The 26922-nt window shown below is 46.0% G+C and overlaps 1 protein-coding gene across 1 annotated transcript in view; it reads right to left on the bottom strand.

Moving 5' to 3' along the window:
* DIP2C (disco interacting protein 2 homolog C) overlaps window positions 1–26922 on the bottom strand; it is a 203268-nt gene that overhangs the window by 99391 nt on the left and 76955 nt on the right. The window contains exons 10-15 of the mRNA XM_032425522.1: window positions 22325–22416; window positions 16220–16330; window positions 2662–2785; window positions 2263–2372; window positions 2063–2165; window positions 326–390 (exon numbers count right to left, since the gene is read on the bottom strand). Coding sequence (XP_032281413.1) covers window positions 326–390; window positions 2063–2165; window positions 2263–2372; window positions 2662–2785; window positions 16220–16330; window positions 22325–22416 — 605 coding nt within the window. The remainder of the gene's footprint in view (window positions 1–325; window positions 391–2062; window positions 2166–2262; window positions 2373–2661; window positions 2786–16219; window positions 16331–22324; window positions 22417–26922) is intronic.

Below are 26922 nucleotides of genomic sequence, written 5' to 3' on the forward strand. Positions count from 1 at the left end.
GTGCTCACTCCCGTGGGGGTGGAAGGGACGGGGCCTGGGGAGGGGTCTGCATGCTCACTCCCGCGGGGGTGGAAGGGACGGGGCCTGGGGAGGGGTCTGCGTGCTCACTCCCGCGGGGGTGGGGGAGACGGGAGGGGTCTGTGTGCTCACTCCCGCGGAGGGGACCGGGCACTGGGAGTCACGTTCTTGGATAGCTGAGGGCTGCTAACAGCGACGGCCCTTCTCCCCATGTGGGAGGAGGGGGCTAACCCCAGCCGCCCTGCACACAGACCCTAATTCCCGCTGTGGCATGCAGCCCAGCCAGCACACACGGGGTCGCACTTACGGTCAGGATTCCATGCCAGAGCCCGACGTCCTTCTTGAAATCCAGCACATTCACTATGGTTTCCGCTGCACAGACAGAAACAGAAGACATGTATTCCCACCAGATGCACAGACCAAGGGAATCCAACGTCACCTTGGGGGCAGGACAGGCCTTGGTAGGGCAGACGCTGTGCCACCTGCCTGGAGAAGCGTCTGGATAATCTCCTGACACACGTGTCCACAGTGAGAGCCCTTCACACGTCACTTAAAGCACTTCATTCCTCCTTTTCGTGGACTTACTCCCCCTCCCTGCCTTGTCCTTTTCTCTTTTAAGATTCTTTTCATTTCCATCATGGGTTCTCCCAGGAATGGGAAACTCTTCCCAGCAAACGCAGGGTGAACGTCACTAGAAGCCTCAGGCCGGGGTTGGGGTCACAAAGGAGACCAAGGATTTGGAAGGGCAGCAACAGAAGAGCACTCCAGTGTTACGGGGGAAGAAACGGGCGCTAAAAATACAAGGGCCATGCTGAGGGCCAGTGACGCCATGAGCTAGGCCTCTGGAGTCACACTTGCCCACCTCTGTGGGCATCGGCCCAACACCGCCTTGGCCACGCGCCGGGCATTTACCAACCCCTCCGCTTACGTCCTACGTGCTCCTTCTTGCGAGGCTTGCCACGGTTTTGGTATCGTGTGCCTCACTTCACAGAGGGGACAGGAGGCCACGCTCAAAGGAAATGTCCTCTGTCCCATTTTCTACAAGCATGTTACACTCAGAAGTACGGAGCGTGTCTGTGTGCGTGTGCGCATTTCCTCTGTGACACCTGTCAAAGCCACAGCCCTGGACCTCCGAGAAGTAGGGCAAGGAGTATGGTCAGGACGTTGCAGGAAGTATCGTAATTAAGACGGAAAGCCCTGGCAAGCAGGGGGGTAGTGATCAGCGGCATGTGTCTCGATGGGAAAACATCTTGGAAACTAGTCCAGGGACTGAGCATTAGCCAGAACGTTCCTATGGCACCAACAGATTGTTTTTTACAAAGGAGATCACCAGGAGGATGGGGGGAGAGAGCAAGAGAATGAGAACAGTATGAGGAGAAGAGCACCCGATCCACCAGCCGCGGGGCTGCCACTCAGTCCCCAGGGCAGGGAGCTGGTCACAGAGCCCCAGCCGGGGGGAGCAGGGTATCTGCGTGGATCCTGCCATTTATGAGCCCTGGCTACTTCTGGTGACCCCACCTCCGTCCGCTCAGGGGAAAGAATGCACATCATGAAAACCACGCTCGGGACTGCGGTCGCCCACCTCTGGGAGCTCGCACAAACCCCATCAGAGATTCTGAGGTGCTAGGGACGGCTGAACATGGGCTTTTTTTTTAAGATCCCCAAAAGACCCTAACATGCACTCAGGGATGAATTCTCATGGAATCAACTGTGACAGCCTGAGCGGTGTCCCCTGACTTCATGGGTGGAACCCTCACCCAGCGTGGTGCAACTTGGAGATGGGGCCTCTGTGAAGGTAAATGCAGTTAAGTGAGGCCACCGGGGTGGGCCTGACCCACCAGGACCGGCGTCCTGAGCAGAAGAGCCACAAGAGCTGTCCCTCCCTGTGCAGGGGGAGGCCTGGCGAGGACGAGAAGGCACCGGCTGCCAAGCCGTACACAAACTGGATGCTACTCCTACTGTGGGGGTGGGGACGTGACACAAGCCCTCTGCCGGCCCACACCCTCCGCCCAGGGACGCAGTCTCCCGTCGGGGCCCGGTGTACCTTCTGTGTAGCCACACGCCTGGGTGAGGGCCTGGCAGTGGGTCAGCAGCGCGATCCTGGTCACGGTCACCCCGAGCACGCTCCCGTCCTTGCACGTCTTATACTGAAACAAGAGGACGCCGTGCAGGCGGGGGTTCCGAGGGGACAGCCGGTCCAGTCTGCCCACCCGTCAGGAGCCCGCGTGCAGCCCTGCGACCCACCTCGATGTACGCGGTGTCGTTGTTTGCATCTTTGATGTGTGGGAACCAATCTCGAGGGGGCTTGGAGAGATGCTTTGACTCGGTGACAAACCACAGCAGCTTTGGCCAACCTTGGAAATAAAGAACAATCCCACTCAGGGGACTGTGACCCAGAACGCAGGTCTGCAGCATCCCGTCCCCTTCCCGTGGCCCGCGTGGCAGCACCACGAGCCAGGTGGGACCTGCAGTGCTGCCGTCGAGCCTCAGACCACGTCAGCAGCATGGACGCCGCCGGCTACAACTGGGCCACACTGACCCAGAACCCAAGGGCGAGGCCGCGTGTGCAAGAGCGTGTCTGGGACCTGAGACGCAGGACCTTCCTGTGTGGAGTCCCCAGCAAGGCTCCGGGTGGCGGCGTACCTTTGAACTGTGGGATCTCCCCCGTCGGGCTTTTTGGCAGCCCTTTGTGGCAAGCGTCGCTCGTCAAGGCCACAGTGACTCCGCAGCTTCCGAGCAAGAACCCGATCTGCTGGCTTCCGGCGTCCTGGGGGAGGCGACAGGGAGACAAGTCACAAAGCCAGGAAGGACGGCTGTGTTCCTGGCAACACGCGGCCTCGCCCTTGGGAGGGAACCTCCCTGAATGACCAGCAACGTGGGGTGTGAACAGGAGTCCGCAGAGCCCGGGTCGCACCCAGGTGGCACTCACTGCTGTGGGACCCTGAACAGGGTAGCTGGCTAGCTCGGCCTCCGTCTCCCGGTCTGCTGCGAGGGAGGAACCGAGGAGCGTGGACAGTGCTCAGGTGTGGCTGGCATGCAGCGGGTCTCCTGAGAGGACTCAGACTATGACTGTGGGACGTGATTAGCGTGGAGAACAGAAAGCACCCAGGAAACATCTTCCTACTTGACATGGAGCCTGATTTTAAAGATGCTCAGAGCACAGGGCCCTGCCCTGTTTGATGTCACGTGATTGTGCAAGCTGGACGCCCAGTCCCGACTGACACAGTGAAGACCTGCTACCCTCCTGCACCCTGAGCAGGCCTCGTCTGTGAGCGGGGACACAGGGCTGGACGGACCACCCCCCTCACGGGACATGGAGTCCAGAAGCCCTGAATGACCAGCACTGATGTGGCAGACCCTGTGGGACGGGGCTCTCCTGGGACGGTCCACCCCGTGGTCTGGTCGTTGACCACGTCCAGCTGCCTGGGCCACGTCTGTTCAGCTGGCTTTCTTTATGCCCACCGGTCACACCAGCTCTGATTCAGAAAACAAGAGCTGGGAAGGAGCGGGCATTCCTACAACCAGACATCACAACGTGGTGAGCAGGCCACCCTCATTCGGTCCCCCAGCACACGGCCTGAACCGTTGGCCTACCAGCCACGGCTTCCTGTCACTCTGCCGGCATGCGCTCCGCTGCGAAAGCATGGGATGACCTGGGGTGTTTCCAGCAGGTAAAGTCTGCAGCACTGACATCTTAAAACTAGTCTTTCAAGTGGTTCACAGTTCCACCCCACAGGGAAAGCCACGATCCTTATGTGGAATTGTGCACCACCAGCCTCCTGACGTCGCGTGCGGCGCTGAGCGGGATGCAGAGGGCTGGCACCCGACGGACAGATGGACCCGTTTCAGGTACCTTTCCGTCATGCACTGCTTCTTTAGGTAGAGTTTTTAACAATCACTCGAATGTGAATTTGCGTATCACGCTGCCAAACGTCGAGACAGGTTCTGAGACCCCATTCAGCGGCAGGAAGGCATTTCTTTGTGAGCGAGAACTTGCTGAGACCACCTCCCTCCAGGCCACGTGAGCAACGGTGCAGAAGAGTGAGTGCGGGGCTGTCAGCCGTGACCTGCCGGGGCCGGTGGCCGTGCTGAGGGCTTGCCTCCCATCTGGGCTCTCCCGCACCCTGACTTTCTAGAATTTGCTCCTGACTGATTTCTAATGTGATGTAATCACGCACACAAGACAGGAGCCCAGAGGAAGAGGTGGGACCGCAGGTGAGGAGAGTGACGGACAGAAGGCCACAGTTCGGCCCGAAATTCAGACCTACACCTGCTCTGCCCTCAGCTGGAAGGGGGTTCTTGTCCCATCCATCTGTTAAATTCCTCCTCAGAGCTCGAGCCCACTCTGCAGAACAGCTCTGCCCACCCTGGCCCATTGCTGGAGGCAAGACTGGCGCCTGCTCTCCAAGTCGCCCCTGTTGCTCCTTCAAGCACCGAGACCCCCGAAACCCAGTGCACACTTGACCCTGGAGCCTGGACCCTGTGGGCGGATGCCCCCTCCACACAGTGTTGGGGCTGTGATCCTCCACGGGCCCGTCTCCGCATGGAGCCTCCTACCCATCCTTTGGGAATGGCTGCCTCCAGCTGCCCTGGCTTTGGGAAGCTACATCTTGCCTCCAGAGGACTCTGAATAAAGCACGTAGACTCCGGCCCTCACGGGGCTCCCTGTGTGCCTTTTCCTTGGGATGCCCATGTCCCCTCCTCGGGTGAGGGCCGCTCCTCTGAAGGGCTGGGCTGTCAGGATGGTGACCACCTCCCTGGTCACAAGGTCTTGCGAATGATTCTTTTTGGCTCTTCAAGAAAAGCCAGACCACACCTGACTTCAGCCTGTCACCTCCAACCCTCCTGCAACACAGAGAGGTGCCAAGTTACGTCACCCCATAAGAAGTCTCTCTGATGACCCCGGAGCCTCTGATAGGCCGGCGTGGACACGTCCCTCCACACGGTCTGTTCCGTCCCAGGCTCCCAGTCAGGAAGCAGCAATCACGCTCCCAAGAAGGATTCTCACAAACGTGAGGACAGCTCACAGAAAGTCCCTCTTGTGAACACACTTCGGATGTGTGGCCCCATGATGACTAGGTGGTGTTGGGCCAATTTTGTCCTTTGCCGAAGGGGCAGTTCACCGGCTCTCAGGAGGTGGAGCAGGGCAGAAATGGGGCAAAGGTGTCTAGGGGGCAGGGGCTTCAGATGTTCTGGCTCTGCACAGGCCTGGGGCCTACAGGCCATTCTGTCCCTGGTCCCTGGTCCTTGGAACATGCCCACTCTGACCCCTTCCTAACGGCCTTGCTATTTTCCCGTCAGATTCACGTGCCCGTGGCAGAGCCCGTGTCAGCTGAGGGGAGATCCTGGGGGAGCCTCTTGGCTGGCCGGCCGATTGCCCTGCAGACAGCTGGCCTTACTCAAGCTCGGCCGCCTTAGCAGGGCGACAGCAACAGGCTGTCCCAGCTCTGCTGTGACCCGGCAGGGCCCATCGTGCAAATTCCCCTGGATGCTCCACACGCCCTGGCCAAACCACCCAGGAACTCCAGTCCCTCCTGCTGCGAACTCCTCATGGAAAGATGAGCTTTCTCCCCCCACCCCAAGAACTAGGATGGAGAATAAATACACGCACAAGACTAAATGGTTCAGTTCAGTGAATGACATTCAGGATTTGGAAAACTGGCTCTCATGAGGCCCTTTGTGGCAAATCTGGTGGGCACAGAACCGGTTGATAGAGGAAATTTTCACATACTCCATCATTTTATCCCATTCTGAACTGTGCGGCGCCAAAGGATTCTTTTGTTTAAAAATAAGTTTTCTTTCTTTTTAAAAAAACTTTTTTTTTTTTTTAAAGATTTCATTTATTTATTTGAGAGAGAGAGAACACCAGCAGGAGGAGGGGCAGAAGGAGAGGGAGAAGCAGGCTCTCCGCTGAGCAGGGAGCCTGATGCAGGACTCGATCCCAGGACCCCGAGATCATGACCTGAGCCACAGGAAGATGCTTCACCGACTGAGCCACCCAGGTGCCCCTAAAAATAAGTTTTCTGAGACACGAATGTTATGTTTTGAAGTCACAGAGCCTGAGGAATGATGCTCAGCTTCTGGCTTCAGTAAGACAAAATCATCTCCTGGTTGTTTTCCACAAGGAAATGGTCTGGTGGAGAGAGAAGGACCTCAGCATTTTCTTCTGAGAAGGATCTTCAGGTTCCGTGGTGCAGGCTGATAATCCGAGGGTCTATCGTGGGGTGGAGAGCACGCCACCTGGAAGGTCACAGCCTAGCTGCCTGAGACAAGTCCCCGCAGGACCAATAAGGCACAGGTGAGACTCCACTCCCCTGCTCACACCTGGGCCAGCAGAGCTCCTTCTCGGGTGCACGCACCTGCATGGACCCTCACTGAACCACCAGAGTTGCTGCTAAAGGTTCTCCTCAGCAAAGGGGGCTGAGCCATGGTCAGCACAACTCATGACAAAATACCTCCCTTCCCAGGGATTATTACTGCAGGAACTTCCTACTCACACAATTAAAAAGGCTTCCACTACAATTAAAATGAACAGACTACACATCTGTCAAACAGTCAAAGAATACTCAGCCTTGTTATTTCAAAGCATCGAGAAGCAGAAAGAGCAGAGGATGGATTTTTTGCATGTTTGTATCAGTAGTATTTGAAACGATGTGCCTAGGTTGTCCAGTGGCAGAAAGAGCAGAGGCACGTGCCTCCCTGCTCAAACGGTCTCCTGGCTAAAGACTTCCAGATTATCACTTTGATGCTACTGACTACAGACCTCAGAGGGTGTTGAGCCTTGAATTAAGGTCACTAGCCCTTTGCATTCCCATGGGCCTCAACCCACTGAATTTAACATCAAGAGAAGAGGAGCATTGTATGTCCCCCGAGGTGGTTTTCAGGTTAACTGTCGTAGAATTAACCTTGGCACCAAGGAGTCACCTAGAAGAACGTGGCTATCCATTCAATCCCCAAACCCTTCCGCATTTCTCAATCGCGAAGATCACAGGACTCAGGTCTTGATGAAGACTTTGTGGGGTGTCTACCGCACACCTGGAGTGCTGGCAGCAAACACTTGCAGGAATCGGGCCACTGGAGGAGGCTCTGAGGTCAGGAGTGGCAGGATGCCCCCGACTTCCAGGGTCACCAGCTGCCCCGCCTGATACTGACGCATGCCCGAGAGGTCAAGTATGCAACTCCCGAGTTTTGTAACCAGGAAACCAAAACAGCAACCATCCCCCTTCATTTTCTAAGGGAACCCCACATTCTCTCCTTCCATTCCAAGGAGCGGAGTTTCAAATGTACACACGCACCCTCAACAGACCCGGAGGCATCCCCGAGGCACTGGAAGGTGAATGACCCCGTTGAGTATCAGAGCAGCCACAAAGACAGCTGGAAAATTCTCCAGAAACTCTGAGCCTGGGCACATGTAAACCATGATATTTTGTGCATGACAATGTGCCGGATGAAGGCTAGATCAATCCAGTGCAGAGTCCAAGGGCATAATATAGAACATAACCAGTGACGGCGGGGACCACACCTCATGGCCGTCAGCTCCACCTCCTTCAATGACATCAGACCATCTGTCTTCAGGGACCATCAATGTCTACCCTAGTAAAGTCTCCTCCCCTTGTCTCTTCCTGAAGTTTCTGTAGCTTTGCTTTACTATGGAACGTCATTCATGTGGACGAAGAAACACTGATATGTGGAATATGTACAATATGTTTCTTATACTTGACTACACTATAACAGCAAGATTTAGAATTACATCTGGCAAATCATAGGAGAACAAGGGACTCCATTATGTCCAAACACCAAAACATAAGCAACAACCAACACCCTCTGAAATAAAAATTTAAAAAATCTATCATTTATCCAAATTTCTAGCATAACAACACTGAAGAATGAGATATTCAAACAGTTAATGACAGATTACTAAGCTCAGTGTTCTTTTTTTTCAAATCAAGGTATAATTGACATATAACATTCTATTAATTTCAAATGTAAAACAATGATTCAATATTTGTACATACTGCAAAATTATCACTACACAAGAAAAGTTAAGAACTTTAAAGATTTACTCTCTTGGCAACTTTCAAATGTGCACTACACTATCACTGTATATGGTCACCATGCTATACATTACATCCCCCTGACTTCTTATTCTATTTATAACTGGTAGTCTGTGCATGTCCGTCTTCTTCAGCCATTTCACCCACCCCACAACCACCACCACTGGCAACCACCAATCTCTTCTCTGTATCTGTGAGTTTTGTTTGTTCATTTGTTTTGTTTTTTAGATCCCATATTTAAGAGAAATCATAGGATGTTTGTCTTTCTCTGACTTATTTCACTTAGCATATCAAGGTCCCTCCATGTCATTGCAAATGGCAAGGTTTCATTCTTTTTTTATGGCTGGGTAATGTATGTATACACTACCTTTTCTTTTTCCATTCATCCACTGATGGACATTTAGGTTGTTTCCATATCTTGACTATTGTAAATAATGCTGCAATGAACATAGAGGTGTATATATTTGTTTGAATTAGTGTTTTCATTTTTCTTTAGAAAAATACCTAGTGTAATCAATCGCTGGATTGTACGGTAGTTCTATTTTTAATTTTTTGAGGAACCTTCATACTATTTTCCACAGTGGCTGCACCAGTTTGCGTTCCCACCAACGGTGCACAAGGGTTCCCTCTTCTCTGCATCCTTGCTAATACTTGCTATTTCTTGTCTTTTTAATATTAGCCATTTTAAAAGGTATGAAGTGATATCTCATTGTGGTTTTTTTATAAAGGTTTTATTTATTTATTTGATAGAGAGAGAGAGTGAGCACAAGCAGGGGGAGCGGTAGGCAGAGGGAGAGGGAGAAGCAGGCTCCCTGCAGAGCAGGGAGCCCGATGTGGGGCTTGATCCCAGAACCCTGGGATCATGACCTGAGCCCAAGGCAGATGCTTAACTGAGTGAGCCACCCAGGCGCCCCCTCATTGTGATTTTAATTTACATTTCCATGATGATTAGTGATGTTGAGCATCTTTGTGCCTATTGGTCATCTGTGTGTCTCCTTTGGAAAAATATTCAGATATTTTCCCTATTTTTTAATTGGATTATGTCTTTTGCTATTGAGTGGTATGAATTTTACATATATTTTGGATATTATCCCTTATCAGATACACAGTTTGCAAGCCTTTTCTCCCATTCAGTAGGAATGGACTCTTGCCTTTTCATTGTGGTGACGGTTTCCTTTGCTGTGCAGAAGCTTTTTAGTTTGATGTCGTTCCACGTGTTTGTTTTTGCTTCTGTTGCCTTTGTCTTTGGCATCAGATCCAAAAGATCATCACCAAGACTGACGTCAAGGAGCTTACTTGGAGCCTATGTTTTCTTCTAGGAGTTTATGGTTTCAGGTCTTACATTCAAGTCTTTAATCCATTTTGAGTTAATTTTTGTGTTCTGGGTAAGACAGGGGTCTAGTTTCATTCTTTTGCATGTGGCTGTCCAATTTCCCCAGTGTCATTTATTAAAGAGACTGTTCTTTTCCCGTTGTGTATTCTTGGATCTTTTGTCCTAAATTAATTGGCGATATATGTGTAGGTTTATTTCTGGGCTATTATATTCTACTGATCTGTGTGTCTGTTTTATGACAATACCGCACTGTTTTAATTACTATATGTAATGTAGTTTGAAACCAGGGAGCCAGGTGTCCCTAGCTTTGTTCTTCTTACTCAACATTGCTTTGGCTATTTGGGGTCTTCTGTGGTTCCGTATAAATTTTTGGAATGTTTGTTCTATTTCTGTGAACAGTGCCATTGGAATTTTAATAGGGATTGCACTGAATCTGTAGATTGCTTTGGGTAATATGGACATTTTAACAATATTATTTCTCCCAATCCATAAGCATGGAATATCTTTCCATTTATTTGTGTCTTTGTCAATTTCTTTCATCAGTGTCTTATGATTTTCAGAGTATAGGTCTTTCATCTCTTTAGTTAAATTTATTCCTAGGTATTTTACTTTATTTTATTTTTGGATATAAGTATTAATGGGATTGTTTTCTTAATTTCTCTGATTGTTCATCGTTATTGTATAGAAATGCAATCAATTTTATATGTTTATTTTTTGCCCTACAACTTTACTCAATTCACTGAATAATTTGAATAGTTGTTTGTAGAGGCTTTAGGGTTTTCTAAATATCAAATGTCATCCTCAAATAGATAGTTTTACCTCTTCCTTAACAATTTGGATGCCATTTACATCTTTTTTTTTTTTTTAAGATTTTTATTTATTTATTTGACATAGAGAGACACAGCGAGAGAGGAAACACAAGCAGGAGGAGTGGGAGAGGGAGAAGCAGGCTTCCCGCCAAGCAGAGCGCCTGATGCGAGGCTCGATCCCAGGACTCTGGGACCATGACCTGGGCCGAAGGCAGACGCTTAACAACTGAGCCATCCAGGTGTCCCTACATTTTTTCTTGCCTAAATGCTCTGGCTAGAACTTCCAATACTATGTTGAATAGAAGTGACAAGAAGAAAAAGTTTCAGCTTTTCACAAATGAGTAAAAGGTTAGCTGTGGGCTTGTCCTATATGGCCTTTATTATTTTGAAGTATATTCTCTCTAGGCTCACTTTGCTGAGTTTTTTTCTTTTTTAATCAAAAATGAATGTTGACAAATAGACATTTCTCTGAAGAAGACACACATACGGCCAATAGACACATGAAAAGATGCTCAACATCACTTATCATCAGGGAAATGCAAATCAAAACTATAATGAGGTATCACCTCACACTTATCAGAATGGCTAAAATAAAATACACAAGAAACAACAAGTGTTGGCAAGGATGTGGAGAAAGGGAAACCCTCTTGTACTATGGGTAGGAACGCAAACTGGTGCAGCCACACTGGAAAACAGTGTGGAGGTTCCTCCAAAAATTAAAAATAGAGCTACCCTACTATCCAGCAATTGCACTGGTAGATATTTACCCAAAGAATACAAAAATACTAATTCAAAGGGATACATGCACCCTGATGTTTAAAGCAGCATCATCTGCAAAAGCCAAATTACAGAAACAGCCCAGGTGTCCATCGAATGATGAATGGATAAATAAGACATTGTGTATATATACAATGGAATATTACTCAGCCATCAAAAAGAACGAAATCTTGTCATATGCTGTCAATGACATGGATGGAACTAGAGAGTATTATGCTAAGTGAAATAAGTCAGAGAAAGACAAATACCATCTGATTTCAATCACACATGGAATTTAAGAAACAAATGACCAAATGGGGGGAAAGAGGCAAACCAAGAAACGGACTCTTTTAACTAAAGAGAACAAACTGATGGTCACCAGAGGGGAGGGGGCTGGGGGTACAGGTGAGATAGGTGATGGGGATGAAGGAGTGCACCTGCTTTGATGAGCACCAGGTGTTGTATGGAACTGTTGAATCACTACACTGTATACCTGAAAGTAAAATAACTCTGCATGTTAACTAGCAGGAATTTAAATAAAAACATAAAAAAAATAAAATTTGAAAGTTGCCAATGCTTTTTCTGCATCTATGATCATATGACTAACTTTCATTTTGTCAATGTAGTGTATCACATTGACTGATTTGTGAGTGTTGGCCCATCCATGCATTCCTGAAATATATTCCACTATATAATGGAATATGATCCTTTTAATGTATTATTGAACTCTGTTTGCTAATATTTTGTTGAGGGTTTTTGCATCTATGCTCATCAGGGATATTGGCCTGTAATTTTATTTACTTACGGCATCCTTGTCTGGTATTGGTATCAGGGTAATGCTGCCCTGTAAGATGAGTTTGGAAGCTTCCCTTCCTCTCAATGTTTTGGAAGAGATGGAGAAGGGGAGGTATTAAATCTGTTTAAATGTTTGGTGGAATTCACCAGGGAAGCCATCTGGTCCTGGACTTCTGTTTGCTGGAGGTTTCTGATCAGAGTCAATCTCCTTACTACTAACTGGTATTCAGGTATTGTACTTCTTCATGATTCAGCCTTGGAAAGTGAATGTATATAGGGATTGGGGTTCAATTTTTGGCATATAGTTGTTCATAGTAGTCTCTTATAACCCTTTGTCTTTCTGTGGTGTTGGCTGTAACTTCTGTTTCATTTCTGATTATATTTGAGTCCTGTTCTCTTGTTTTCTGGCTGAGTCCACCTACAGGTGGATCAATCTTGTTTATCTTTTGAAAGAACCAACTTCTTAGTGTCATTAATTTTTTCCCCCTATATTCTTTATAGTATCTATTTCATTTATTCCCACAATGATCTTTGTTCCTTCCTTCTACTATCTCTGGGCTTCATTTGCTCTTTTTCCTTGAGGTTTAAAATTAGATTATTAGAGATTTTTATCATGGACTAATGTAGGCCTGTATCACTATGACCTTCCTTCTTAGAACCACTTCTGCTGAATTTAGATTTTATATGTTCTGTTTTCGTTTAAATTGATCTCAAGCTGTTTTTTCCTTTTCCTTTGATTTCCTCGTTGACTCACTGTTTGTTCAGTAGCATGTTGTTTAATCTCCATATATTTGTGAATTTTCCAGCTTTCTTCATGTAATGGATTTCTAGTTTCATACTGCTGTGGGTCAGAAAAGATGCTTGATATGATTTCACTCTTCTTAAATTTACTGAGACTTGCTTTGTGGCCTAACATGTGATCTATCCTGGAGGACATTCCAAACGCCCTTGAGAAGAATGCATATTCTGTTGCTTACGAACGGAATGTTCTACATAAATTAAGTCCATTGGTGTAAGTGGGGTATCAAAGTCCCCTACTACTGCTGTATTGCATTTCTCTCTTTACGTCTATTAATATTTGCTTTTTATATTTAGGTGCTCCTATGCTGGGTACATAAATGTTTTTACAAACGTTATGTCTTCTTTGTGGACTGATCCCTTTATCATTATGTAATCCCCTTCTTTGTCTCTTATTAACAGTCTTTGTTGTAAAGTCTACTTTGTCTGATGTAACTAACAGTCCCCAGACACAGCTCTTCCTCTTTCTTTTCATTTCCACTTCCATGGAATATCTCTCTGCATCCCTTCACTTTCAGCCTCTGTGTGTCCTTACATCTGAAGTGAGCCTCTTGGAGGCAGCATATAGATTGCTCTTGTTTTTTTCCCATTGACGCACTCTTGGTCTCTTGGTTAGAGAATTTAGTCCTTCTACATTTGAAGTATTGATAAGCAGATACTTATTGCCATTTTGTTAATTATTTTCTGGCTTTTTTTCAGTAGGGCCTCTCTGTTCCTTTCTTCCTCTCTTTGTCCTTTGTGATTTGATGACTTCCTTTAATGTTACACTTCGATTCCTTTCCCTTTATATTTTGTGTCTCTACTGGAGGTATTCGGTTTTTGGTCACCATAAAGGTTCACATATAACAGTCTATATACACACGCACACATATATTTAATTGTGTGTGTGTCTGTGTGTGTGTATCTCAGTCTATTTTAATCTGATAGCAACTTAAGTTTGAACATACTCTAAAACTGAGTTTACCTGCCCTCCCCATATTTAATGTTTTGATATTACACTTACATCTTTTTACTTTGTGTATCCCTTAACTAAGTATTGTGGTTTTCATGATTTTTACTACTTTTGTCTTTTTAACCTTCATTCTAGTTTTAGTTGTATTAAGTAATTAATCCATTAACTTACCCTACATTGACCTTTACCAGTAAGATTTATACTCTCATTTATTTCCTTGTTACTAATCAATGCCCTCTCTCTTCAGCTTAAAGAAGTCCCTTAACATTTCTCATAGGGCCTGTTTAGTGGTGACGAACTCCTTCAGGTTTTGCTTGTCTGGAAAACTATCCCTCCTTCAATTCTGATTGACAGCCTTGCTGGGCAGAGTAGCCTTTGTTGTAGGTTTTCTTTTCAGGACTTTGAATATATCCTGCTGCTCTCTTCTGGCCCTCAAGGTTTCTGCCGAAAAATCTGTTGAGAGTCTTAGTAGTTTCCTTGTATGTAACAAGCTGTTTTTCTCCTGCTGCTTTTACGATTCTCTCATTAACGTTTGACACTTTAATTATAATGTGTCTTGCTGTGAATTTTTTGGATTCATCTTACTGTCAGCTCTCCAGGCTCCCTGGACCTGGATATCTGTTTCTTTCCCTAGGTTAGAGATGTTTCTGCTATTATTTCTTCAATTACATTTTCTGCCCCTTTCTCTCTTTCCCCTCCTTCTGAGACTCCCTAATGTGAATGCTGTTGCACTTGATATTGTTCCTCAAGCTATCTTAACTTAAAATAAATTGTTTTTGTTTCTTTTTGCTCCTCTGTGTGAGGTCTACTGTCCTGTCTTCTTGAGAGCTGATGCTTTCTTCTGCTTCATCTATGGGAACTTTCCAGGGCATTCTTCAGTTCAGTTATGTTATTCTTAAGTTCTGTACTTCTGTCTGGTATTCCCTTCTGTTTGCCATCTCCTTGTTGAAGTTCTCACTGTGTTCATCCGTTCTTCTCCGGAGTTCAGTGAGTATCTTTATGACCATGACTTTGAACTACTTATCAGGTAAATTACTTAGCTCCCTTTCATTGAGGTTTTATCTTGTTCTTTTTTCTGGAACAAAGTCCTCTATGTCTTCGTTTTGTTTGACTCTCTGTATTAAGTGCAGCAGCCACCTCTCCCAGTCTGGAAGGAGTGGCCCGTGCAAGTGATGAATCTTCTCATGCACCCTTGCCCTTGGATGTCTCTTGAACTTTTCTGATTGTCTAAGCAGCCAGATTTATTCCTGATATGTTCCCATTGCTGAGGCTGTGCCAAGACCTATCCATGTTCCAAAGGGAGGAATCCTGTTGAACACCCAGTTTCAGGCTGACTGGAAGCCAGGCTCTCAGGCAGCAGCTTTTAATGTATGCAAATATATACAGTCCTGTGGGACCACCCTCATAAACCCTGCTCGCCTCTGGACCAGGACGTCTGGAGGGGTCTCCCGGGCTATAGTTGCAAACATCAGGGCTCCAGATGCATGTGTAGCTCCTTTCTGGGAGATGCCAATGAGCTGTAGCAAGGTCAAGGGAGAGTGCGAAGTTGTCCCCCATCTGTGTTCCCTGAGAGTCCCTCCATAGTCTCCAAATCTGTGGCAAACCTGAAAATGGCACCTTAGGCTGCAGCCCCAGGACAAGTAAATAGCCCTTTATCACAGACAGACTGGGCACGTGCATCAGTGTGCTGTCTGTGCAGTGCCCTGGGGTGGCCATCTGTCAGGAACTCTCTGTCCAGGTGGTACAGTCCTGTGGGGCCCAGGTATGCAAGCCCCCAGAGCCAGGCGTGCACCTGCCAGCTTTGGCAAGGCTGCAGGACGGTGTGGGGCTGCAGCTCACCCACTGGCTTTAGGGCAGTATCAAGGGAGAAGCAGAGGCAACAATGGAGCAGGTCTGTGCCGTCCCCAGACACAGTCCCAACCCTGTCCCTCTGGCATATGCTCTAAGATTAGCAAATGGATCTTCTTCACACATAGTGTGATCACTTCTCAAACCGCTCCTTCTGCACAGGGCCCTGGGACAAGTGAGTTGAGCGTGAGCTCCATGTGTGTGCCGGACACAAGCCCCGACGTTTCCAAAGGCAGGTGTTTTGGGGGCTCATCTCCCTGGTGCAGGCTCCAGGGATTGGAACACCTGACTTCAGCATGAACCCCTCACTTCGGGAGAGGGCTCCAAATTTGTGAGATCCCTCCCACGTGTGGGTCACAGTGCAGGGGTGGGGTGTTCGGTGAGACAGCATCTCTGCCTCTCCTACCTCCCTCACTTTACGCGAAGGAGCTGATCAGCTAGTTTTTGGGTCTTTTTTTAGAGGGAGTTTTTCATATGGAGCTGTAGATGTGGAGTGACTGGGGGAAGAGGTGAGCTCCGCATATTCCTGCACCACCGTCTTGCACAGCCCGCATCAGCGCTCTGTCACCATCGCCCAGAAGCTCCACCTCCGGGAAGCTGCCCATGCTAAATCCTGCCACCAAGCTGGGCTTGCCAGGGACTATTCCCTCTACTGACACAGCTGATGAAAACCCGCACAGAGCCTCAGAAATAACAAAAACATCTCTGTGCTTCTCGATCCACATCCTGCTAAGATGAAAAGCCATTTAAAAAACAGCCACCCATGCATGCTGACCTCAAAACAGAACGTTCCACTGCAGCCGAGCCTGACACTCCCCCAGGGTGACAGGCTTGAACGTAACAACACGCTCTTTACCTTTCTCGTGAGTGGGACTTCAATGGGCACGGGAACAACTTCGGCCAGCAGGCAGCCATAGAAGGCCACCATCGAGGCAGCAGGGTCATTGTTGGGGAACACCAGCGCCACCTGCACGGACACAGAGCAGGGGGATTAACCATCCAACTGATGCCACGGGCTCTCAGAAATACTGAAGAGGGACGCAAACCACAGGGCTCATGCTCTAAGTAAGAAGAGACATTGCAACAAAAATTAGGTGCGTGCTGGAAAATACATTTTAGTAAATACCATGTACTTTTCCTTTAATGTATGTGGAAGCCAAACACATTACTGACGGTCATCTAGAACATTGCCCCAGAATACAACCATCCCGATGGTTCGCGCATCGCCTTCCCTACCGTGCACCTTTACACACAGTGAACCATCACCGTGCACACACTGCCTCATTTCTCACCATTTTCACGGGCTCAGCAGGGGCTTCCCCATGCGTCCACGTGGCCTTCACCAGTGTGCCCCCCACGAGGGCAGGCTGACAGTGGGGGTGGGGGTGTGCGGACCACACAGGACTCTGTTCTGGTCCCTGGCCAGGATTAACCCCTCTGGGCCTTAGTTTTCCTACCTGCGTCCTAGTGTTGTGGGGAAGGTCACCTGAGAAGGTGTAAGAGCTCAGCGTGAGGCCCGGTGCATGGCACGCAGGCGTGAACGTTAGCCCGCCTGGCTGTCAGCCCCCTGTGCTGCTCTCACAGAGGAGGCTCCCGTGAACACCTGCTCCCCTTGTTCCGACTTCCCACGCAGCCTCACGAGTGGAGGGCGCGGTGAGCACGGCGTTATCAAAGCCAGGTCACTTTAATCCCCATGGGTAGTGTGATTTTTAAAATATGCTGCTGATAGCCCTGAGCGTGTCTTAATGATGAGCGACTTTTCTACAGGATAGCTTATAATGACTCTTCCTCGCATCAAGCACTTCATTCCCCTTGCCTATTTACCTGTGTTTCCACATGTGCCCTAAAATCGGGATGAATTTTAAATATAGCTGATAGCATTCTCTCTCACACTTGATGCAAAGACATGATGTAATATGTTTTATTTTTATCGCCACCATTAATGTTTTATGCACATTTGTCAAAACTTTCCTTTATGTTGGCACCTAGTATTTCACGAATACGCCATCCAGCGTAAGTGTGCATGGAGCTCATTCTAGTGCCTGCCATGCAGCTCATCTACCGTGGACCCAACTTGCTGTCCTGCCGCTGCAGCTCCTCAGGGAGCAGCCTTTCCTGTCGTCTCGTTCGGAAAGCCTCCTTGCGACAAAGCGTAGCCGTCTTGTCTGCACTCCCCGCTCTGCTCTGCAGAACCCCGCTCCTGGGCCAACGCACGTCACTCCCGCACGCCGGTCCCGCGTCTGTGTTGCTGTCCCTCCCTGCAGACAACTGCTTGCTGCGTGTTCATAAGCACACAGGCCCCATGATTTAACGTGCACAGGTCACTTCTGCATCACCTCACTCAGGGACTTAACCAGTTTTTTCTTGAATAAGGTCCTAACTAGAAGTCATTATTTTTGCCATGAACAGCTGGATAAGATGTTCTATCTCGATATTTAAATAAGCAAATTGGCACAAAGGGATTCAGATGGCAGCTGGGAACAGAACCGGCCACATCTTAAATTTGGCCATGTTGGAAATTTAGCCACACAGCACAGCTGGCAGAAAAAAAATTAAGTTTGGGATTGAATGAAGGTTTCCTTTCTATATGGCATTCCTGCAGTTGATTAAAATCGGCGAAATCAAAGATCAATAACCCTGTAAGGCCAGTAAAAGCCATTCTGCACTACTGATGAACTGTGTTTGAGAAACCCTGAGAAGCGACTTACTCTGTCCCAGCCAGAGGGCAGGCAACCATTAGCAGGACCTTCCAGAAGGAAAAAGACGGTTTCTTTGTATGTCTCTGAGGTCCATCATAGCCTCAGGTGTTCTGCCTTCAGCTGGCAGGCTGAGGCGACAGCAATGCTTTTAGATCTGGATCCGGCACAGCAACAACATTCATCAAGTAAGTGTTTGCAAGGCTTCCGCAGAAGACTCTGAGCTTCCATGCAAAACTGACGGTTGCACCTATGCATAGAGGACCAGGTAAATATGGGCTCCTGGTCTTCCAGGAGCACCTGTCTGGGAGGCAGCGTCCTCACCAGGAGCAGAGAACTGAGAGCAACATGGTGACATTGCCAGACCAGACCAGTCCTGTTTCCGGGATCCAGGGCCAGCTACCAGCCCAGCTCTGCGCAGATGAAGATCAACCTGACCTGGGATTTCAAATCCCCACAGCTGTGTCACTGTGGCTCATGCCCACGATGCTACATAAACCTTGCAGGGTTGTGCTAAATAGGAGGAAATGTTACTGCCAGTGTAAAGTACATAAAAGCAGAATATAACATTGTTCATTATTCTCTCTCAACAATATCAAAGTAACGGACAGCAGTGTGAGCAGTGCGCACGTACAGGTGCTTCGTTCTGATAAACCCACACAGCTCCCCTTCACTTACTGCTCCACGTATTCCTCTGCGATTTCACTGGACCTAATCACCCACAGGGCACGGCAGCAGCCACGGATCAAGAGGCAGGAGCACATCCCAGCGTCTGCTGAGTCTCATCTCCTTAAAGCGATTCCTCTTGCTCGGCCCGCGCTCGGCTCTCCCTGCGTCCGGGACGGCTGCGCAGACACCCGGCTTGTCCTGTGTTTGCGCACCACACGCTCTCCCGCCCCGGCTCCTTCTCACACTCGCCTGCCGCCTGGCCGACAGCCCCTGACTTGCTTCTCCTCTCTGGGAAGACTTCTCAGGTCGCAGATGCTCCTCCCGAATGAAAAAGCTCGCTCTCTCCCCTTCCCAGACAGTCCGTCTCCAACTCTTACCACCTCTTTTGGGGACCTTTATCACTTTGCAATTTATAGAAAAGCTAATTATCAATAATGTGTCTATATACTTTTTAATACCGCAAGCTCCCTGCGGGCAGGCTTCATACGGGATGCATCTTTGTATCTTCCAAAGCTTCCACTACACTTCTCAAAACCCTATTCAGCTTAGGAATATAAATGCCTTTTATTTTATTTTTTTATTTTTAAGATTTTATTTATTTGACAGAGAGAGACACAGTGAGAGAGGGAACACAAGCAGGGGGAGTGGGAGAGGGAGAAGCAGGCTTCCCGCCGAGCAGGGAGCCCGATACAGGGACTCGATCCCAGGACCCTGGGACCATGACCTGAGCCGAAGGCAGACGCTTAACGACTGAGCCACCCAGGCGCCCCTATAAATGCCTTTTAAAAGCCCAAGGTAATTCCCCAAACTACGTTAATAAGGTCACCCATGTGAAAAATGTCTGTAAAGTTTTATGTCAAAGACTGAATATGCTATTATTCTGGGGAAAATCATGTTTTATTCAAAAGTCATTTTGAAAGAGAGTAAAAAATTCTGTTTATTGCAATAGAAGGTTACGATCAATTGACTACTATCGTCACGTATATTTAATAAAAGTACCTATATGCACGTGCCAGATGCTAAGCACATGAATACTGTTTAAGATAATTTAGAAAAGTAGTTCCCCTCACACAGTTCAAATCAGCCTTTGCCAAAAAACCTCCTTACACAGTTTATTCTATCAAAACTGTGCCCCCCAAATTCCTCCTAACATCTTAGCTGAACAGAGGTGCTTTACTTTGTCCTTGTTATTGTCAAGGAACTTCAAGAGTCTGGAGCCACGCTACACAAGAACTTTTAACAAAGTCACTGCACTAAGAGACTAAGACTATCCACCAAATCAGAGCTAAGGGAGATATCACATTACACAGGACTTTTTATTGTGGTAAATCTACATAAAGCTGAGCGTCTCGACTATTTCCAAGTGCACGGGGGCATTAAGGATATCCGCCCTGCTGTGCAGCCCTCACCATCCAGAACCAGCCCCAGAATTCTCATCTTCCTCAACTGAAGCCTCCAGCCCCCCAGCCCCTCCTTCAGCTCCCCCGGCCCCTCCCCTCAACCCCCAGCACCCCCCTCCCCCGGCCCCTCCCCCTCCCCTGACAGCCACCTCGCTTCTGTCTCCAGGATGTTAACTGCCCTAAGCACCTCCTATATCTGTTCTTTGTGGCTGCCTCATTTCACATAGCATAAAACCCTCAAGGCCCACCCACGGGTTAATGTGTGCCAGAATTTATTTTCTTTTTAAGACTGCTTGATATTCCTGTGTGTGTACATCACATTCTGTTTCTCCGTTCATCTGTCCGCGGACACTTGAGTTACTTCCCCCTTCTGGTTTTGTGAATAACCCTGCTCTGAATGCTAGTGTAAAATATCTGTTCAAGCCCCTGCTTTCAATTCTTCTGGAAGGGAAGGGAAATCGTTGGATCAAGGGGTGATTCCGCAGTTAATTTCCAAGGGCACCACCGTACTGTTTCCCAGTGGCTGCACCAGGGGACCTTCCTACCGGCAGCGCTGAGGTTCCAATTTCTTCATTCTTGCCACTGTAAGGGACGTGCTGAATCACCGGGGTTTTAACGTACTTGTCCCCGAATGAGCAGGCACGCGGAGCTTCTTTTCAGGTGCTTGCTGGCCACCTGCAACGCTTCTCTGGGGGAAATGTCTATTCAAGTTCTCTGCCCATTGCTTCACCTCTTTTTTTTTTTGGTTGTTGCTGAATTGTAGGAGTTTTGTTTACATATTCTGGATGCTAATCTCTTACCAGATACAGGATTTGTAGAAACGTTTTCTCCCATCCTGTGGCACACAGGAGTTATTCTGATACTATCCAATTTATGTTTTCATTTTTGTTGCCTGTGTTTTCAGTGTCATCTAAGAAATGACTGCCAAATTCTGTGTGATTAAGCTTTCCCCCATGATTTATTCTAAGAGTTTTATAGTTTTTGCTCTTAGGTCTTTGATCCATTGTGAGTTAATTTTTTACTCGATGGTACAAAGGTTCCACTTTCTCCTTCTGCTTGTGGGTGCCCAGTTTCCCAGCACCATTCGTTGAAGAGACTGTCCTTTCCCTGTTTCACGTCCTAGCGCCCTTAATGAGAACCATTCCCCCACACACGCGAGGGTTTCTCTCTGGGAGCTCTTCTCCACCATCTGCACGTCTGTCTTTACGTCAGTACTGCACCGTGTTGGTGACTTGCTTTGTAGTAAGCTTTACGATCAGGAAGTGGCAAGACCTATAACTGACATTTAAAAGCCAGAGGTCAAGTCTGTTCAATAAACAAGTGTCAAGAATCGCAGTCCACCACACAAGGACTGTGGCAATCTTTCAAAAAATTCCTCATAATGGGCCCATTTCTTTATAGTATCTTAAGTCCATTGCAGCTTGTGTTCTTGTTGGTTTGGTGCTCAGCACTGGTATTTTTATGAAATTCAATTAGAGTTCTTTGGGCACAGGTAGGATAAATCAGTGTTGGGGTCTAAGGTACAAAACAGCCAATGGGGAAAAGGTGCAACATTCGCAAGCAAGAAAACGTGGTTCTAAGCCCAGCCCCACACCTAAATTGGGGTATAAAGCTGGACAAGGTTATTAACTGCTCTGGGTATAACACTGCAATCGAAATACTAATATCCACTCTGTGTAATTTATCAAGTAAGAATAAAAATTTGCTTATCAATAAAAGACAGTAACCTCTGTCCAGAAATCTAACACGGGGAAAGGAATGGGACCAGTGGCGTGCTGCCGAGACGGTCCGGCTCACTGATGAACATAAGCAAAGTTTTACAATCACTGTCCTGCCTGCCCAGGTAGAGGACACGAGTATGTTTAAACTTAGCGACAACAGGACAGTGGCTGGGAGTACAGGCTCCGGGCTCTGACAGGAATGGACGTGAGCGCTGGCTGAGCCACTTACTGGTTACCTCGCCAGTCTGAGTGTCTTCATTGGTAACACATGAGAAGGACTCCAGCTGAGCTCAAGGAGTTGTTGTGAAGGTCAATGACATCTTGTGTAATTAATCCTAATCCACAGTTAATGTAACAAAGCCTGATTTAGTAGTATTAGCATTAGGAGACACTGAACTCTGGGACTTCCAACAGCAGGTGTCTTTGCTGTGCAGGACCGAGTATTTGCAGGTGTATTAACATAAAGAGCACTTACCCGGTCTCCAGGTCGTACCATCGGTTCTTGCTTTGTACCTAATTTATGCAGAATGTTGTAAGCAACCTTCATACTTCTTGTCCACAGTTTGCCTATTAACAGAAATGACAAAGACACAAGTAAGTGGACACGTGCATTTTCAGTTATGTATCAATGTGCACATTAAACTAGAGAGAGTACTAGTTCATTTTAAGTCTTCAAGTTATCCTGAGTCCCTGGAATTGGGAAGGAAAATATGAGCCAGCAACTCTGATTCATAAAATCCGAGAAGCCTTAACACTGGAATAAGGTACTGATACAAACACTCTCCACATGCAAGTAGCCCCAGCAAAGCCACCGAAAATTTACCATCGCAGAAGCTATAGGGGAAGGTTTCTAGGGAGTAAAGTAGGGCAGGGATCACAGCAAGAGTGCCTACTGCTGATTTCGAGTTATGCAAAATGACACATCTCCGTTAGTAGGTCCTGCCTCACATGACTGTAACGAATGCAAAGGACACTTAGGACACACTTTGTAGAGCCTGCCCCCTCCCTCCCCAAGATTCAGGATTTTTGAAGAGGAATGCTGGAAATTACAGATGGTACTAAGTATTCTGAGTTGAAGTTTTGAACTCCAGGAAAAAAAGGACCACAAAGCAGGATTAAAAGCAGGGTTTAAAAAAACCACGAGGGACACCTGGGTGGCTCAGTTGGTTAAGCGTCTGCCTTCAGCTCAGGTCATGATCCTGGGGTCTGGGATTGAGCCCCAAGTCGGGCTCCCTGCTCCGTGGGGAGCCTATTTCTCCCTCTGCCTACTTCCCCTACTTGTGCTCTCTCTCTCTGTCAAAAAAATAAATAAAATCTTAAAAAAAATAAAAATAAAAATAAGTTAAAAAAAACACGGAAGAAAGAATGGCCAGCTTTGAAGAACCCACAACTTTCCCATCCCTGCCCCCATCCCAGCGCTGGATACTCCCTCAATGCGACCAGGCGGGGACACAGCCTGAGACGAAATAAAATGACTCTGAAATCTAACATGAGCTCTTAGCCACATAAAGGTCCTTCATGATGTGAGCTTCCAGGCGCGTTCAGAAGCCGGCAAAGCATGAGACGTTATGTTAATGTGTCATAACGACAGTTAGGAGCAACTTTAACTTTCCCATAAATAAAATCACTGTTTTAATCTTTTTCCTATTTTAAATGTAAAAGCTAAATTAAGAAGATTTTTGTTTATAACATTTGTTTTGAATAAAAAAAAGTTGAATTTGTTTTATTTCACACTGGATTTTGCAGCAATCCAAATTAGGGTTATTACTATTTATCTACCACAAGATTTATCAACTTGTCTCCCCCTTAGCGATTAGGGGACACACAGAATGATTTATCTTGATTTCTCTAAGTCCTAGGGTATTCCTGGTTTATAGCATGTGTTCAACACATGTTTGTTTCATTTATGTCCTAGGCAATTTATAAAAAGCACAAAATTACACTATGTGCTTTGGCATTCTTCTTGAGCACTTAGAATAATTACCAGATATGAAGGTTTCGTCTGCCCTCTTCTCTAGCTCCTCCTCAACATTGCAGTCCTCAAGACTGGCTATCTTACTAGTATTTGGTACTTTGTTGGGTGATCATGTATTTTCCATAAAAACAGTTACTAGCTAGGGGCACCTGGATGGCTCAGTTGGTTAAGCGTCCAACTCTTGATTTTGGCTCAGATCATGATCTCATGGGTCATGGGATCGGGCCCTGGGTTGGGTGCCGCACTCAGCAGGGAGTCAGCTGGGATTATCTCTCTCCCTCTCCCTTTGCCCCTCCCCTGACTCACCCTCACGGGTGCACTCATGCTCTCTAAGATAAATAAATAAATCTTTTTAAAAAAAAGTCACTAGCTATTAGAAATGACTCAGTTCCAGAAATGAAAGGAACTTAAATGACTCTTTCTTCTAAAGAAAACACAAATATTTTTGCCTTCAAATTTCTTTAATATGAACAATATCAGGGAATGATCGTTAAATAAACAATTACAATCAATTTGTTGTAATTGTAAAACTCAATGCGCTGTATATGAACAAATCAGTTACACTCAACGATTAGTACCATTATGTTTTGTTAAAGTTCCAACTTCATTCTCAGTTTGGAATATTAACTTTGATGCCATCGTACATTCATACAAAAGCCAGTTTACAACTAAGAGCTTGAAATGGGCAACACACTTTTGGCAAAATACTGGAAATATACTTGATGTTTTTCAAGGATAAAAATAGAAAGTTGTTGATTTAAGTGAAAGGAGATAACAACGGTTCTTCACTGATTTATAAAGGAGGAAGAAAAAAATTCCCACCAAGAAAAGTTCCTGGGAAAGTGATCATTCAGAGCGGAAGGACAGATAAAGTGTTTTCCTACGAGCAAATGCTAACAGACTTCATCACCACTAAATCGCACTTAAAAGAAACATTAAAGGGACTTCTTCAAGCTGAAAAGAAAGGGCACTAAATTAGTAACAAGAAAACACATAAACGTATAAATCCCACCAGTGAAGGTAAATATATAGGAATGGTAGCGGACTCTATAAAGTTAGCATAAAGGTTAAAGAACAAAAGTAGTAAATAGGGATATACAAGATAAAAAAGATGTAAAATGTGAGAACATAAATGTGGGCAGGGGGAGTAAAAATGTACAGGTTTAGACTGTGCTTGAACATAAGTTGTTATGAACTTAAAATAGACTGTTATAAAAATAAGTTGTTATATGTAAGTGTCATGGAAACCACCAAGGAAACACCTCTGGCAGATCCACAAAATATAAAGAGAAAGAAATCTAAGGGTAACACTAAAAAAGTCGTCAAATCACAAAGGAAAAGAAAAAAAGAAACAGAGAGACCCTACTGAAAAACAACCAGAAAACAATTACCAAAATGGCAATAAGTACCTACTTATCAGTAATTACTTCAAATGTAGAAGGACTAAATTCTCTAAACAAAAGACATAGAGTGGATCAAAGGGGAAAAAACAAGAACAATCGATATGCTGCCTACAAGAGACTAATTTCAGATATAAGGACACAGAGATGAAAGTGAAAGGATGCAGAAATATATTCCATGCAAATGGGAAAAAAAAAAAAAGCTGGGGTAGCAATACTTATATCAGACAAAACACAATTTATAACAAAGACTGTAATAAGAGACAAAGAAGGGAATTACATAATGATAAAGGGATCAGTCCACTAAGACGACATAACATTTGTAAATATTTATATACCCAACATAGGAGCACCTAAATACACAAATCAAATATTAATAGCCCTAAAGGGAGAAATTAACAGCAATACAATAATAGTAGGGAACTTTAATACCCCACTTATATCAATGGATAGATCATCCAGACAGAAAATCAGTAAGGAAACAGTAGCCTTGAACAACACATTAGACCAGATGGACTTAATTTATATAGAACACTCCATCCATAAGCAACAGAATGCACATTATTCTCAAGTGCACCTGGAACATTCTCCAGATCACACATTAGGCCACAAAACAAGTCTCAATAAATTCAAGAAGACTGAAATCATATCAAGCATCGTTTCTGACCCATAGTGGTAACAAACTAGAAATCAATTATAAGAAGAAAGCTGGAAAATTCACAAATATGTAGAGATAAAACAACATGCTACTAAGCAACCAGTGGGTCAACAAAGAAATCAAAGAAGAAATAAAAAAACACCTTTAGACAAATGAAAATACAACATACCAAAACCTACAATTTGCAGCAAAAGTAGATTTAAGATGGAAGTACTTGGCAATACAGACGTGCCTCAAGAAACAAGAAAAATCTCCAATAAACAACCTTACACCTAACCTTACACCTCAAGGTTGGTAGGAAGTAGGAAAAAAACAAATGAAATCCAAGTTAGCTAAAAGAAGGAAATAACAAAGATCAGAGCACAGCCACATGAAATAGAGACTAGAAAGACAATAGAAAAGCTCAACAAAACCAAGAGCTGGTTCTTTGAAAAAAGAAACAAAACTGACAACCTTTAGTTAGACTCACCAAGAAAAAAGAAGAGTGGACTCAAAATCAGAAATGAAAGAGAAGTTACAATGGACACCACAGAAATACAAAGGATCACAAGAGACTACCATGAACAGTTCTATGTCAACACACCGGACAAGCTAGAAGAAATGAATAAATCCCAGAAACCTATAATCTTCCAACAATGAACCATGAGGAAACATAAAATCTGAATAGAACGATTACTAGTAAGGAGATTTAATCAGTAATTAAAAACCTCCCTACAAATAGAAGTCCACAAACAGATGGCTTTCCTGGTGAATTCTAACAGTCAAAGATTTAATACCTATCCTCCTCAAACTCTTCAAAAAAAAAAAAAAAAAAAAGTGAGAGAAGGGAACGATTCCAAACTCATTTTATGAAGGCAGCATTACCCTGATACCAAAACCAAACAAGGACACCACAAAAGAAAAAAAAAAAAACCCAAAAAACAAATAAACAAACAAACAAAAACCCAGGCCCATATTCTTGATACGTATAGATGCAAAATTCTTCAACAAAATACTAGCAAACCGAATTCAACAATACATTAAAAGGATCACATATCATG

Source organism: Phoca vitulina, unplaced genomic scaffold (genome assembly GCF_004348235.1).
Source record: "Phoca vitulina isolate PV1807 unplaced genomic scaffold, GSC_HSeal_1.0 scaffold33, whole genome shotgun sequence".
Classification (NCBI taxonomy): Eukaryota; Metazoa; Chordata; class Mammalia; order Carnivora; family Phocidae; genus Phoca; species Phoca vitulina.